This window comes from Passer montanus, unplaced genomic scaffold (genome assembly GCF_014805655.1).
Source record: "Passer montanus isolate IOZ18808 unplaced genomic scaffold, ASM1480565v1 scaffold35, whole genome shotgun sequence".
Taxonomy (NCBI): domain Eukaryota; kingdom Metazoa; phylum Chordata; class Aves; order Passeriformes; family Passeridae; genus Passer; species Passer montanus.
Window position 1 is genome coordinate 8,666,765 of NW_024368263.1, and position 15,225 is coordinate 8,681,989.

Below are 15,225 nucleotides of genomic sequence, written 5' to 3' on the forward strand. Positions count from 1 at the left end.
GAAGTGTGTGAGGGGAAGGAAAGCTTCCTCTGACTGCGAAATGTTCCATCCAGAGCTGGCACTCACAGTATGGAGTGAGACAGAAATAGCTGAACTATTTCTATGTACAAGCATGGCAGAGATGATCCAGGATTGGCTCATGTTTCCATACTCAATTCAGAGCATTTTGGGATGAGGAGTGAACGTGGGATTGAATAATAACGATCATTTCCTTTTTAATTAACAGAGGTCCTACTCCAGGATGTTACAACTGAGCCTGCAGCCCACCCACAGGGCTTTGGCTGCTGGGCTTGGCACCTGAGCTGCTCCTCACCAGCCCCTCCTGCACCTCTGAGCACCTGAGCTGCTCTCACTGAGCCCCTCCTGCACCTCTGAGCACCTGAGCTGCTCTCACTGAGCCCACAGGTGCTGTCCTGAACACCTGAGCTGCTCTCACTGAGCCCCTCTGCACCCGAGCTGCTCTCACTGAACCCCTCCTGCACCTCTGAGCACCTGAGCTGCTCCTCCCCAGCCCCTCTGAGCATCTGCCCAGCCCCAGAGCTGGCTCTGCCTGGCCTGTCACTGTCACAGCACCCAGGCACAGAGCTGGCACAGCCCCTGGCACAGCCCCTGGCACAGGACAGACATGGAATGGCACAGGGCAGTGCTGCTGCTCCCAGAACCCACGAGCTGCAGGAACCAGCCCTGCACTGCTGCAATGCATCAGGAGCTAAGAGCACAATTTCCCCCTAAGGGATATTATGTTCTTAGATAATGAGCAGCAAATCTTCCACAGCTCAGGGAAAGGAATTTTTAAATGTCTGTGGTGGAGGTGGTGCTGTTTTTTGGGTTTTTATTTTTTTGTTTGTTTGTTTGCTGTTGAGCCTTTTAAAGCCAGCACTGGCAGGTCTGCTTGGCTGAGTTGATCCACACCAGCAGCTGTTCCTCAAGGTAGAACTGCCCATGGCTGTTCCCTCAGGATTGCTCTGAGCCAGAGAGATTTGCCTGGATGGGACAATTCCATGGATGAATTCCAGTACTACTGTGGTGAAAGCAGCTGCACTCCCAACATCTGCACTGCCCTGGAATGTCAGGGAACCTGGCCAGGCTGTCCTTGGCATTTCAGTGGAGTCAGGAATATCCATGGAACACAACACAAAAGCATCCTGGACTCTGACTGATCATTTTTAATCATGGGCCCTCCTGGTTGAGCAGTGAAGCACATCCCTGCTTTAATTTCCAGGAAGCAGTGGGAGGGTTGGATGACCTCACTCATCATTAATTTCTACAACATCCTCTCAAAAAGTGTCCCCCTCCTCCTGCCAAGGACTCTGCAGTGAGGGACAGCAGGAGCTGGGATGCTGGGAATTCAATTAAAAGAACACAAACCCCTGGAGCTGCCATTTCTCCAGTGATTTTATTGCCATCAAATAATCTGACCAGAGCTGTGTCAGCCCTCGCTGCTGGTGGGGGCTCCTGGGAGGGGTGGGAAGCTCCCTGCTGCTCCCTCTGCCCCTTGCTCTGAGGCTGATGCTCTGACCAGCTCCTGCTGCAGGCTGAGCTGTCCCCCTGTCCCCCATCCACCCTGGCCCAGGGCACTTCCAGGGCTGAGCAGTGACCAAGCATTGCTGAGGTACTTGGCTGCCAGGAGAGCACCAATTCCACACATGTTTTACAGCTCTCCAGAGGGAAGGGGGAATGCTGGTGCTGCCCTTGTCACCAGGAGGGCACAGGCACCTGGAAAAGGCTTTCATGGCCCTGCCCTGTCCTGGCCCCTCTGGAATTGCTCTGGAATTCCCTGAACTTGCTCCTGCCCAGGGATTCCCTGACCCTGCTCCTGCTCCTGCCCAGGGATTTCCTGATCCTGCTCCTGCCCAGGGATTTTCTGACCCTGCTCCTGCTCCTGCCCAGGGATTTCCTGATCCTGCTCCTGCCCAGGGATTTTCTGACCCTGCTCCTGCTCCTGCCCAGGGATTTCCTGATCCTGCTCCTGCCCAGGGATTTTCTGACCCTGCTCCTGCTCCTGCCCAGGGATTCCCCGCAGCCCAGCCCTGCTAATTTTAGCCTTGGCTGGGGGATTCCACAGGCAGGCAGCAGCAGCAGCCACACATCAACTCTGCTCGCTCCTGCCCCAGCTCCCAGAGCCACAGAGATCTGCTGAACTCCACTAACGAGCTCTGAATCAGCCCTGCCAGGAGCCCGGCTGATGAATCAGTGCAGACACAGCCAGCTCTGATTAGTCAGCAAATATCAATAATTGATGAACATCCTGAGGTGACACCTCCACCACGGGCAGCCTGGGATGCCCTGACACATCCACCATCTGCTCCCTCCTGCGTGGGAGAGGAGTCAGGATCCAGAGCCCCACAGACCCTGCAGATCCTGTGGGACAAGGCTGGGGGCTTCCTCCACCTTCCCTCCATGCAGCAGAGTGGAATTTGTGACATTTGTTACAGAATCCCAGAAGGATTTGGGTTGGGCACAGCCCATCCAGTGCCACCCCTGCCGTGGCAGGGACACCTTCCACTGTCCCAGGCTGCTCCCAGCCTGGCCTTGGGCATTTCCAGGGATCCAGGGGCTGCTCTGGGCACCCTGTGCCAGGGCCTGCCCACCCTCCCAGGGAAGAATTACTGCCATGGATCCAACCTACACTTCCCTCTTTCCTCTTTGGCTTATCTCTGCCAAGGGTCCACGATTCTGAGGCTGCTGGGAAAGACTCCCCAGCATCTCCTTTCCACAGGATCTTTACAAATAAACCCCAGCCAAACCCACAGCAGCTTATCAGGCTCCATTTGGAATCTCCCTCTCAAACCCTTCTGCTTTGAAAGGCCCCTGGAAAAGAGAGGCTCCCAAATCCCCCCACCTCCTGTGGCTGAGGGAGCTCAGAGAGGCTGACAGGAAGACTCCCTTGCCCCAGCAGGGCTGGGCCTGCCCAGGGAGCACAGATCCCTCCCTGCCCTCCTCACGGGCACAGACACGGGGCAGGGCATGGCAGAGGTGAAGCAAAGCTTCCCAGGAGCCAGAGATCCCCCAAACCACACCAAAACCCCAACCACCCACCCCACAGAGCTCCTGCCCACCCCCTGAGCACGGGGAACAGCAGCAGCACTCACCTCCCTGCTTGCTTCTGTCCAGATAGATGGACACCCTTCGGGCCAGACCTGTGGGGAGACAGAGATCAGGGGGTGCTGCTCAGGGCCAGTCAGCCAGAGCAAAACCCAGCTCAAAACAGGGACTAGAAACAACTCAAATGGAGGAATGTGAAAGAGGAGCAGCAGCAGCAGCCAGAGCAGCACATGCCTCCCTCACTCACTGCAGCACAGCAGTTTTGGGAAGGCAGCAGCCTGTGTGCAGCAGGCTCTGGCTGACAGCTCTGCAGGGACAAGGAGCCCTCCTGTGCCCTGCTCCCAGCACAGACAGACAGACAGACAGACACCAAGGAGCAATTTGGAGCTGTACAGACCCATGGGAGCTTGGGGCTGCTGGCAGGGGTCAGGGTTTGTGTGCCCACAGCTGGGGGGGCAGCAGGGAAGCAGCTGTGCCAGCTCAGCTCTGCCCTCCCAGAGGAAATGTGCAAGCTTTGTGCCTGCCCTGGGCTGCTCTCCCTCTCAGGCAGCCCCTGAGCGTGTCACTGTCCACCTCAGACAACCCAGGGCTGCTCCCAAGCTTCCAAAGGATGCGTTTAGGGATTGCATATTCCTCTCTCCTTCTCTAAGTGTGGAAATGGCCCTGAAAGTCAAGTTCTGGCTGTTCTCAAGCACAGTTCAGAGGTGAATGTGACATTATGACACAGGGGAAAAGCTGGGAGAAGAGGAAGGAAATCAATAGTGGGAGCAACCAAACTCCAGTAAAACTCCTGAGCTCTGCAGCTTCAAAATGCATCCTCAGTTTTGTGAGGCAGTGCTGGACCACGGCTGTGGTCTTGGCAGCAGATGACTCTGAAGACTCTCATCTCCACGGGGACTTGCTCCACTTAGCTCTTTTGAAGTGGCTACATTTATTTCTCTCTCCACAAACAGATCTGTCCTTCTCTGCTGCCCAATCTGCTGGGAGGGTGGAAGGCAAAGAAAACAGGCCCCAGACTGCTTCAGTCCACAAGGGAAAGAAAAAGCCAAGGGGAAAAAACCTCAGTCCTAAAGAGAACAGATTTAAAAGTTTCCCCAGTCCTGTTTTGGCAAATGGAACCACCCAGCTCTCAGAGTTCTCTCCTCTGCAGTGTCAGACACTGAAAATCCTTCCCGGGTGTCAAACCCTGTCCAGAGTGAGGCACAAGCAGCAAAGGCTGTGCCCTGGAACAGTGCCCATGGAAGGGAGGGCAGGACAGTAGCACTGGGCTGAGGCAGCTCCAGCCCAGCATCCTCCCTGCCCAGCAGCAGCCCGGGGCATTCCCAGCTCCAAGGAGGCAGATCCTGAATGCAGGGATGGGAAACATCACCCAGCAGCCAGCAAAGCTGCAAATCAGCAGCACAGAGCTCCAGAGTGACAGCACAGAGGGCAATTGTCACCACTCCTGGGCTCCTTGTGCCCGAGCAGAGCCAGGCCCTGCCTGCTCACAGCAGCCCCTGCTGCCACCCTGGAAAGGGCAGGCTCTGCCATTTGCACAGCAGGCTCTGATTTCCAGCAGCTCCTCACCAGTCCTGGGCAGTGCCCTCAGCAAGGCAGAGCCTCAAACACAGCCCCTGCTCCCTGAGACACAGCAGAGGGGCTGCGGAGAACAACACACACAGGCAGCCCCAGGAAATCCAATGAATAGCTGAAAGAGCTGTGTCAGGCTCCTGGGATGAACCACATCAGCTCAGAAATGAGAACTGTCAGCTTTTAAGGTCAGGATGAATGATGATGGTCATCTCATCTGACCTCCTGCACAGCACGGGCCTCCTCCAGCACTTCCTCATCAATCCCAAAGTGCTGATTGCACCAGAGCACACCCAGGAAAAGCTGCAGCCTTGATTAGAAATATTCAAGGGACACAGAACTGCCATTGGAGCATTAGCACCTGATGGGTCTGGGAAGGAGGGAACATCCACCACCTGGAATGCTGCAAAACCTCCTTTAATATCCCAAAACCTCCTTTAACATCCTAAAACCTCCTTTAATATCCCAAAACCTCCTTTAATATCCCAAAACCTCCCTTAATATCCCAAAACCTCCTTTAACATCCCAAAACCTCCCATAATGTCCTAAAACAGATTTCAGGGTTACACAAACTGGTTTTCTGGCTTCATCCCATGTGTGGCTGGATGCCAATGCTCCTTTTTACACCCATTTCTGCCCAGTTCTGCTAACATTCCAAGCAGGCCAATGTCTCACTGTGCTGTCCTTCTGCATGTGCCAGATTTAGACCACACGTCCCTCTGCCACCTCCTGACCCACAATAAACAGGGAAGAACAAGAGCCAAAGTTGGAGCTGGGGCTAAAGGAGGTCACAGGTGCCACCCAGAAAGCTGCACAAAGGCTGATTTCCAGCTTCCCCCCAGACAGGTCAGTGGCACCCACCTCGTGTGGTTGGCAGCATGTCTGACAGCCCCTGCCAGGCTGTCACCATCTCTGGGTTCTTCTCCAGGTCTGCAAAGTTCTTCCACACCCTGATGGCACCGTCGTCTGGGGGAGCACAGGGAAAGAACACAAAGCAAAGTCACTGCTGGTGCAGCTCCTGCAGCTCCTTGTGCACCAGGAAGAAGAGGAGAAGCAGAGCTGAAGTCACACAGACCCCAAAGCCAGAGTGTCACTTGAACACTTTCTGCTGGAGTTGTTTTCCCTCTCTAATTTACATCCACGGAACCTAACGCTTTGTTCCACTGGAGCTGTTCTGGAAGAGCTTTTCTCCTCCCTTGAACAACACCTGACATTCAATGTCTCTCCATTTCCTTGACATTCATTTTCTCCAGGATTCATCTCTGGATTGGTGCCGAGGGCCACACAAGTACCCACTCAACACAAACAGCCCCACAGAGGCAGCAGCATCAAAGCCCAGCCCATCAGCAGCAAATCTTTCAAGAACATTGTGTATTTTTTTTTCAATTTGCTCCCCATCTGTGAAACTTTTGTGCTAAGAATCAATAAATTGAAAGAAATATGTCCTAAAGGCTCTCTCAGCTCCCCTTCCCCCTCCCTTAATTACACCCAACCTGTATAGTTGAGCAGGGAGCTGGAGAAGCTGTTGAAAACACTCTGAGTGTTTGGAATGGTTCCTTGGGAGAGGAGCAGATCTGACTCACAGCTTTGCAGACCAGAGACTGGGCAAGATCTCCTCAACAGCCCCCTGCTCAGGTGAGATATGGGCTGGAGAGAAACTCAGACCCACCTGAGGGGTTTGGTGCTGAGGCTGAGCCCTGCCTGCTCTATGTGAACACAGCACAAGGAACAGAACTGCAGCTCCTGCGTTTTGGCTGCTGCAGTTTCAGCTCTGAAATCACCTCTCCCCAGGTGTGCCACGGGAGGGGGTGACCACAGCCTTGCAAGGACTCAGATGGGAATGGCTTCAGCAAGTGTTGGACTGGTCAGTCCTTGGAAAGTCTGCTTGAGAGATTTCAGTGCCAGGAAGAAGCTGCAAGTCTGAGCCTGGCAATGCCTCCTGAGCCGAGAGCAGGCAGGGCAGGGGGGAAGACTGGGCTGGGATCAGTCCATGGAGGGGAGAGAACAGAGTCCAGATCAGCTCAGCTGGACTGGACCTGAGCCAAGGCCAGTGGGACAGTGTCCTGAGTGTCCCTTACCTGTGGCAGTGAGCAGCAGGGAGCAGTCCTGCCCGTTCAGGTACTCCATGGCCGTGATCCGCGTGTACCGAGGGTTCCCGTTGTGGAAGTAGTCCAGCTTCTCCCCCTTCTCCCAGTCCCAAAAACTGTGGGAGGAAGAAAGAGCACGTGAGCTTTCAGTTCTCTGTACCAGCTGTAGAGATGCACTTGTTATCCAGTCTGGGATTTCTCCTTTGGAGTTTGGCATTGTTTGATTAATAACACATCACGAAATCATGGATGGTTTGGATTGCAACGACCTCAAAGCCCATCCAGTGCCACCCATGCCATGGCAGGGACAGCCCAGAGTCCCAGGGTGTCCAATCTCCAGTGTCCAACCTGGCCTTGGGCTCTGCCAGGGATCCAGGGGCAGCCACAGCTGCTCTGGGCACCCTGTGCCAGGGCTGCCCACCCTGCCAGGGCAGGATCTCAGCACCTCCACCTGCTGAGAGAGAGCCAGGACAGGGACCCAGCTGTCCTGCTGTGACACCCATGTCCCCAGCCCTCACCAGATGCTGTCCTTGTCAGCCACAGCGATGCAGGGGGTGAAGGGGTGGAACTTCACCACGGAGGGCACGCCCGGGTTCCTGTTGAGGAAGATCTGATCGTCCAGCCGGGAGATGCCTGCGGGGACAGCACCAGCTCAGCTCACCCTGATGGCCCCAGGGATGGGCTCTGCACAGCCCCAGCTCCCCAGGGCCACCAGGCACCCACCCCAGTTCCACCAGGACACCCCCGCCCTCCCCTCCCTCCAGGAGTTTCTCAGACGTCCCCAGCTTGAGGCACCTTCAGCTCTTGAGGTGCAAACCAAGAACTGTGGTGACAAACCCTTCATCCTTCACACTGGCAAGCAAGGAGAACAAGCCCAGCCACACCCAGAGAAATGCCAGTTTGTGTTGAGGGAAAAAATCAACACTATTTCTTCAAAATATAAAATTTGAAAATGCCTTTTTTCAGTTTTAAATACAGCATTTCACTGCAGCTTGTGGATTATTTATTTAATCTTCCATTTGAGTTCCCTTAAATTTTAGGTTAATTTGCAAATGAAAAATGTATTTTCCATGGAGACGTTAAAATGATGGGTAAAGACTTTTCCCATCTTGTCTTCAGAGCAGTTTGCTATTCACAAACAGTGCTGGGACCCAGACACTGCTGGGTTCTGGCACTCTCTGAATTCATCACACAAACCCCTAAACCCAGGAGACATCCATTCAACCCCAGTTTGTTTTAGAATGCATCCATTGAATCTAATTTTCATTAAAAGCTTGTAAGTCTATTTTAATTCTTTTTAATATTTCACATTTTCATTATTTTTTTAATGAATAGAGGCATTTCAGTCACTCAGGTCAAGCAACCAAATATGAACACTGTCTAGAAAGAGATTTAACTTCTCCAGGCAAGCATGAAAAATCCCCTTCTTTGTATTCCATCAGATCTCCCAGGCCATCTCCTGGGCTCCAGGATCATTTCTGTACTTCTCTGGTTGATGATATTCTGCAGTTTCCTGGCATGAAGCTCCACAGGAGCAGCCTCCCAGTGACAGGGCTGAGCCCTGGGCACTTTTCCTTCAGAACACTGGGATTTCCAGCCCTGTGTGCCTCCAAAAGCATCCCTGGGAGGAGCAGCCCCCAGCCCAGGAGGACATGGGAAGGACACCAGGAGCTCCTGAATTGTGGCTCCCCAGCCTCTGCTGCTCAGGGCAGGGAAAAACTGAGGGATGCAAATTCCTTAGGGAGCTTCATTAGGTGCCACTTTATTAGAATAAATTCCTGTGCTCAGAGAATTCCAGCCCAAAGCTGCCTCAGAGATTGAGCCTCAGGTTCCTGGGGAGCTCCTGCTGACACAGCATGGACATGAGGCACCTTGGGAGCAGCACACACAAATATCCCAAATAAAATGGGGTATAAGGAGCAAACCAGCACTTACAGAGCTCAGCAGAGCAGGGAATGTGAGAGACATCCCTGAGGTGTCTCCTGAGCTGGGGGGACAGGTCCAGCAGCTCCACACTCTGCCATGACCACGTCTGTCCCACAAACCCTGAGCCTGCAGCTCTGGATTTGACCCTCCAGCATTGCACCTCCCATCCCCTCAACAGCAGAGGCTGAGCTGGTGACCACAGCCAGCAGCTGAGAGCAGAGAGCTGGGACAGCAGCAGGGAAACACCTGCAGCAGCAGCTGGAAACACCTGCAGCAGCAGCAGCTGGAGTGGGGCAGCAGCAGCTGGAAACACCTGCAGCAGCAGCAGCTGGAAACACCTGCAGAGGCAGCTGGGAAGGAAACACCTGCAGCAGCAGCTGGGAAGCAAACACCTGCAGCAGCTGGGAAGGAAACACCTGCAGTAGCAGCTGGAAACATCTGCAGCAGCAGCAGGGAAGGAAACACCTGCAGCAGCAGCTGGAAACACCTGCAGCAGCAGCAGGGAAGCAAACACCTGCAGCAGCTGGAAACACCTGCAGCAGCAGCAGGGAAGCAAACACCTGCAGCAGCTGGAAACATCTGCAGCAGCAGCTGGGATAAACCCGCAGCAGCAGCAGCTGCCCTGCCCTCAGCAGCCTGAGGGGCTGCACAGGGCCATCTCTAATTGAGAGCAAGGCTAATTGGGGTTTCACAGCCTGCCCTGAGCAGGGCAGCACTCACCCTTCTGGATGATCTTCTGGGCCTGTTTCCTGACGCGGGCGTTGCGCAGGAAGCGCCACTCGCGCTCCTTGCGGATCTGGCTCTCCAGGTCGTGCTCCTCGGGGATCTGCCAGGACAGACAGACACACACACAGGACCAGTGACCCCCAGAAGGGCAGCAGTTGGCTGAGTGATGCCATAGTAGCTCCTGTCCCCTCTGAGTGCTGCGGGTCTCAGATCTCAGGACACAGATTTCCCTCTGCTCTCCTCAGCTGAGGAGCATCACGTAGCAACACCAAGATCAAAGAGGGAGCACAGCCCTGCTACAGCCAGCTCAGAACACACTGAAATCTTTCTTTTCCTGCTAATCCAGGGCTGCTGGCTGAGCAGGGCATGGCTACATTCCCAAATCCCTGGGATGTTCAGGTTCCCACCATCATTTACCAGGAACAGCCCTGTTCTGGTTCCCTGGTCTGCAAACGATGCCCCTGTGTCACCTGGCTTTGATTATATACAAAATTCCCCCTGAAACTGGAGAGTGGCCCTGCAGTCACAGCAACCCTGAGCCATTTGATGATATTTATTCACACCCCACAGCTCCAGGTTTCAGCACTCCATGGCTCCCCTACAAAACCTGTGCTCCAGGCACGAGGCCAGCCCCAGGGCTGCTCCCACCATGGCTATTCCCACCTTATTCAGGATCAAAAGGAATAAACTCCTAAGATCTCACCCCAAACCGTGGCAGGAGCTATAGATGAGGTGTTTTTCATACTTAAAAAATTATCCAAGACTCCCCTGCTCCAGAACCATCCTTGGATCAATTAAGGAGCTGAGCTGCAGGGTTCTGATCCAGCTTCCTTTGGTGCTGGCTGCTCCAAAGGAGTAACTCTTGGAGCAGGAAGACAAATTCCCTAGAAAAAAATCCCTGTTTTCCATGAATAAGAAAGTACTTAAATAATCTGTCACTATTACAAACACTGCCTCCAAACAATGCTATCCTTAAGAAAACAGCTGTTACTGAGTTGGACTTCTGCTTCTGTAAAAAAAAAAAAAAGAAAAAGAAGCCCACCCTCCACCTTTCCTCCAGGCAAAGAAAAAAGCACTTTATTTCAGCACAACACCTATTAGACAAGCAATGACAAACGACCCCTAATGAAAAGCAATAAACAAACCTGAGCTAAAATACATCAAAGGAATTTGAGAGGGGAGAGATGACACCTACACCTTAATGAAAATCCAGCTTCTCTGGGAGTAAATTAAAGCAAGCCCAAGGAAGAACCCTTGGCCCACGAGTGCAGAGTCAGAACAGGCAGGGAAAGCCTGTCCTGGCCCCACACCCACCCAGCTGTGGGGCTCTGGGGATCATCCTGCCCAGTCAGAGCAGGCAGGGAAAGGCTGTCCTGGCCCCACACCCACCCAGCTGTGGGGCTCTGGGGATCATCCTGCCCAGAGGGAGGATCTATGAAAACACCAAGCCCAGCAGGATGGGGACCATGACAGATCCTTCCACATCCAGGGAGCAGGGAGCAGCTGAGCCCTCCCAGCAGTTTTCCTTCTCTCATGGGTCTCTCCCTCTCCCTGTGGCAGTGGGTGCCAGGAGGGGAGCAGGGAGCCCTTGGCACAAGGCTCCAGAGGTCAATGCAGCTCTCCCTGCTCACCAGCCCTGCAGGATCCCACTCCTCTCCCAGAACCCGGGGCCAAGGCACAGCCCAGCAGCCCCGGCAGGGATTTATCAGGGAGGGCTGCTTATGTAATTCTCACCTTCCAGGATCCTTCCCAGCTCCTGCCTGCATGCTCTGCCAGCCCTGGAAACAACAGATGCTGGCTCCCGCTCTCCCTGCCTCAGGACTTCCTGACAGCTGGCACCGAGGCTTTCCTGCGCCCCGGGGCTCCCAGAACAGCCCTGAGCCACCAGGGGCTGCAGGAAGAGGAAAAGCTTCTGCAGAGCCCAGAGCTGGGGCAGGGACCTGCTTCTCCTGGCACAAGGAGAATTTACAGTGCAGCGTTTTCCCTCTCAGTTTATTTGATTAGATAATCAATAAATCAAACCTGGAGTGATGGCTTGAAACAGAGCCCCTGATTTACACTGGAAATTAATCCCTCAGTCTTTCCAGTGATAGCATTCTCAGGGCAAGGTCCATGAAGCACAACTAAATTCATCAATTAAATATGACTAAGATGCACTCACAGTCATTTTATGTTTATTCATTACAGGAACAGTTGTCTTGTCTTTCCCTGTTTATGAAGGCAGGCAGCAGCTCCAAAAGAACGGCTGGAATTAAGCATCAATGTCATTTTTCCATCAGTACTTGGTACACTTCACTCTGCCTTTTTCATGAGGCTGAAGCTCCCAAAAGGCAGCAGCCACCAGCCAGGACTGTTCCCTGTTGCTGCAGGAACAGGGACTCCATGGAAACTCAGGCACACCCGAGCTGTCACTCCTGACTTCCAGCCAAGAAACCTCAGAGAAAGTTCTCCCCGAGAGACTTCTCCAGTCCCTGCACACACAGCAGCCAGTCCAGCCCCAAAGTCACCTACAATTCCCTGTTAGGACAGGGTAACACCTGCAAAAACCTCCCTCTCCTTGGCCTCCCAACGCTGCTTTGCAGAAGTTACAGGGAGATCAATTCTCTCCCTTGTGTGATTAGAAAACACAGATTTTGTTCCCTTCAAGCTTCACCCAGGAATTCACCAGCTGGAATTCCCAGCTCAGGAGCTCCTCCAGAGCCAGGGCTGTGTCCTGCTCCTGCTCCCTGGGACACAGAAAACCCCCTTCCCATGCCACCCCTCCCTGGCTGCTGTGAAATAGTACAGGAATGCTCCACGTTTTTTATTGCCTCCCCTCTAGCAATTTAGTCTATTTTATGTGCAGGAAGTAGAAATAGTAGTAAAGCCACTCCCCCACAGAGCTCCCCATGTCCCCACTGCCCCTGCCCGTGCCTGGCTGCCTACTCTGATTTATTTTATTAATAAAGACCCCCCCCTCTTCCCTGGGAAGAGGTTTTCTTAGCGAGCAGACAAATGATTTTAATAAGAACTAAGAGCTCAAACATCATCTTCCTCCTCTTGTGCTCTGGTCTGGGCTTGACTCAAGACTCTGGAGCTCATCTTGAGGAGAAAAAGCCCTGGTGGAAGCCTGGCCAGGCAGCCCAGCCCCACATCCCAGATGTGCCCTAAGGAATCACTCGGTGGTTTCAGCAGAAAGGGAATTTCACAGCAGCTGAGGAAGTGTCAGGCAATGCTGCACCGGTGATTCCCTCTGGAAATCAAGAGCCTGCCCTGCTCTGATAGCCTTAAACTTGGGCAATTATCTCACCCCAGCACCTGAACGCTCCATGGTGATGGCTCAGCCCCCTCCCGAAGAGGCAGCACTAAACCCACACCATTTCCTCATTATCTCAGCAGCAGTGCTGGGACACAAACATCCCTTGGGGGGAGGCATTAATGGAGCTGGGCACCATCCCTGCCGGGCATGGCACCCCCTCCAAGACACGGAGCTCAAAGTCCTGACACCTTTGGGCTCCCTGAGACTCCCAGAGCACCTGAAAGTTGCCTTTAATGAGGGAGATTTACTGCTCCTCCTGTTTCATACTTAAACCTGAAACCTGAGCTTTGGCTAAAACATTCTGGGAATTTAACAGCTAAAACATTCTGGGAATTTAACAGCTTCTCTTTCCAGTCACTGATATCTTTGCCCATCTCTTAAGAGCTCTGGTTTGTGTTTTTCCTGGAACAAGGTTTCCGTTTCTCTCTCACTTCACACAGAGATAATTTAGTTACCCAAACAAGTCACTTCTGAAGAGACCTGGATGTAAATTTGTCATTACCACCCTTATTCTTCGCTATAACACAACTTCTTACATTTCTTTAAACTTTAAACCCCAGAAATAATGCTCCCCAAGCTTCCCCCAGGCACTCGTGGGCATGCAGCCACTCTCACTTTCTCCTCTGCGAGTTAAAGGTGCCTGTGCTGGAAGCAGAGCACAGCTCCCCAGTCCCAGGCCAGAGGGTCTGTCCTGCTGGCCTCCCCCCAGCACTGCTCTGCCTCTTTTACCACAGCCAGGAGATTCAGCTGCAATGTCAGAAAGAAAACCATCTCTCATTCTCCAGCCTCTCACTGCCCTTTCAAGGGCCTTCATTATTCCATTTATTTACTTTAAAAACCAATTCATTTTAGCTATAATGCAATTTTCTATATGCAGAGAAGCACAACATTTCAGATGGAACAACTCTGCCGTGCAACCAGGCAAAACTGGGGGATGTGACACAGAACCTCTCCTCATTCCTACGTTTTCTGTGGGCAGTGCTCCATGGGGAGCTGAGCTTTCCCCCGGGCTCTGCCTGTCCCACCCCAGCCACCCTTGTGCTCCCTCTGGTCACTGTCACTGACAGAGCAGCACGATGGAAGGAGACCCATTCCTGTGCCTCCTCAGGAAAGAAAAGGGAGAAGGGCAGGGCTGGCAGGGTTAGATGTAGTGAGATCCATTCCTGTGCCTCCCCAGGAAAGAAAAGGGAGAAGGGCAGGGCCCAGCAGGGTTAGATGCAGTGAGATCCATCCCTGTGCCTGCCCAGGACAGGGGAGGGAGCAAGGGCAGGGCTGGCAGGGCCCAGCCAGCCCAGCAGGGTTACCTTCATGACGGGCTGGGCGAAGTACTTGGCGCTCCAGTCGCAGAACCCCGTCTGCACCGAGGCCGAGATGAAGCTCTTGTGTCCCACGGCATCATCAGCATCATCAGCTGTCTGTGGGGAGGGAACAGGGCTCACCACCTGCAGGGATGCCCCAGGGACAGCCCCCTGGCCCAGGCAGGCACCAAACCCTCAAACAGACTGCCCAGGACAGGGAACTGCACAGCCAGCTCTGGGATCGGGGGTTATGGTTGCTCCTTGGAAAGGTGCACATTCCTCAGCTGCAGGCTCTGGGCTGGAGCAGCCCCAAGACACCTCAGGGAGGTCCCAGCAGTTCTGTCCCAGGGATGTGGTGCAGGGAGCAGCGAGGATGAGTCAGGATCCAGACACAGCTTGTGCCAAGGTGGATGAGTGTCTGTCACACAGCACAGGACACCCCAAGGGAAAAGCTGCTCCATTCCCTCAGGTTCCAGCTTTCAGAAATACCATCCTGGTGCTGCCAAACCCCAGAGAAGGGAAGGTGCTGCTGCTGCTGGGGCTTATGATCACAGCTGTCCCCTGTCCCTGCTCTGCCAGGGCTGGAGAGCCCCGAGGGTCAGGGATCTGACTCTGGGGTGTCACTCAGGCACACAAATGTTTACAGAGGAGTGAGCCATGGACTCTGATTAGACACATTGCTTAGTGGCAGAAGTGAATAATGCCCTATCAAAAGCTGTAAAACACAATTTATCCTGAAGAAAATAAATTAATCAATTTTTATTTGGCTGCTTAGAGGCAGCCAATGTGGATTAGCAGCAGCTGGAAGCAAACGAGGGATGCACAGAAATAAACCACAACCAACAGAAAGTGGGACAAACCCCAGTGGGGAGAAGCTGTCAGAGCTATCAGAGCAGTGTCCTTACCTGTTCTGGGCCTTTGTCAAACATTTTCCTTGTCCTGGGGAACTGGTGGGAGTGGGGGGTGTACTGGACCCCCACGTTGGTGACGCTGGGGCGCACGGACGCCAGGTCCCGGCTCACCGGCTGCTTGGGCACCTCGTTGGTCAGGCTGGAGCTGCTCGTGCTCGTGGTTGGAGGGGACCCTCTGAGGGGCAGAACGGGGGACAGGCTCTGGGTATTGCTGCACATGAGATTTACTGTGCATTATGTTCTTTTCACTTTGTTTCCTTCTGACAAGATCTGTGTTTCGCTGTGGTGCCTCCTCTGCAGAAACATCACAGTTCCCACATCCCCTCCAAAGGCCAAACCCACCCCAAACCAAGAGTGAACTCTGG

General features: G+C 53.6%; 1 protein-coding gene across 3 annotated transcripts in view; it reads right to left on the reverse strand.

Moving 5' to 3' along the window:
• Window positions 1-15,225, reverse strand: part of RPTOR (regulatory associated protein of MTOR complex 1) — a 101,732-nt gene that overhangs the window by 13,180 nt on the left and 73,327 nt on the right. For 2 of the 3 annotated variants that reach the window (XM_039715965.1, XM_039715966.1), the window contains exons 23-29: window positions 14,855-15,071; window positions 13,956-14,066; window positions 9,348-9,453; window positions 7,220-7,334; window positions 6,693-6,817; window positions 5,476-5,580; window positions 3,093-3,140 (exon numbers count right to left, since the gene is read on the reverse strand). In XM_039715965.1, the coding sequence (XP_039571899.1) occupies window positions 3,093-3,140; window positions 5,476-5,580; window positions 6,693-6,817; window positions 7,220-7,334; window positions 9,348-9,453; window positions 13,956-14,066; window positions 14,855-15,071 (827 nt within the window). The remainder of the gene's footprint in view (window positions 1-3,092; window positions 3,141-5,475; window positions 5,581-6,692; window positions 6,818-7,219; window positions 7,335-9,347; window positions 9,454-13,955; window positions 14,067-14,854; window positions 15,072-15,225) is intronic. The other variant, XM_039715967.1, reaches the window with a different exon arrangement.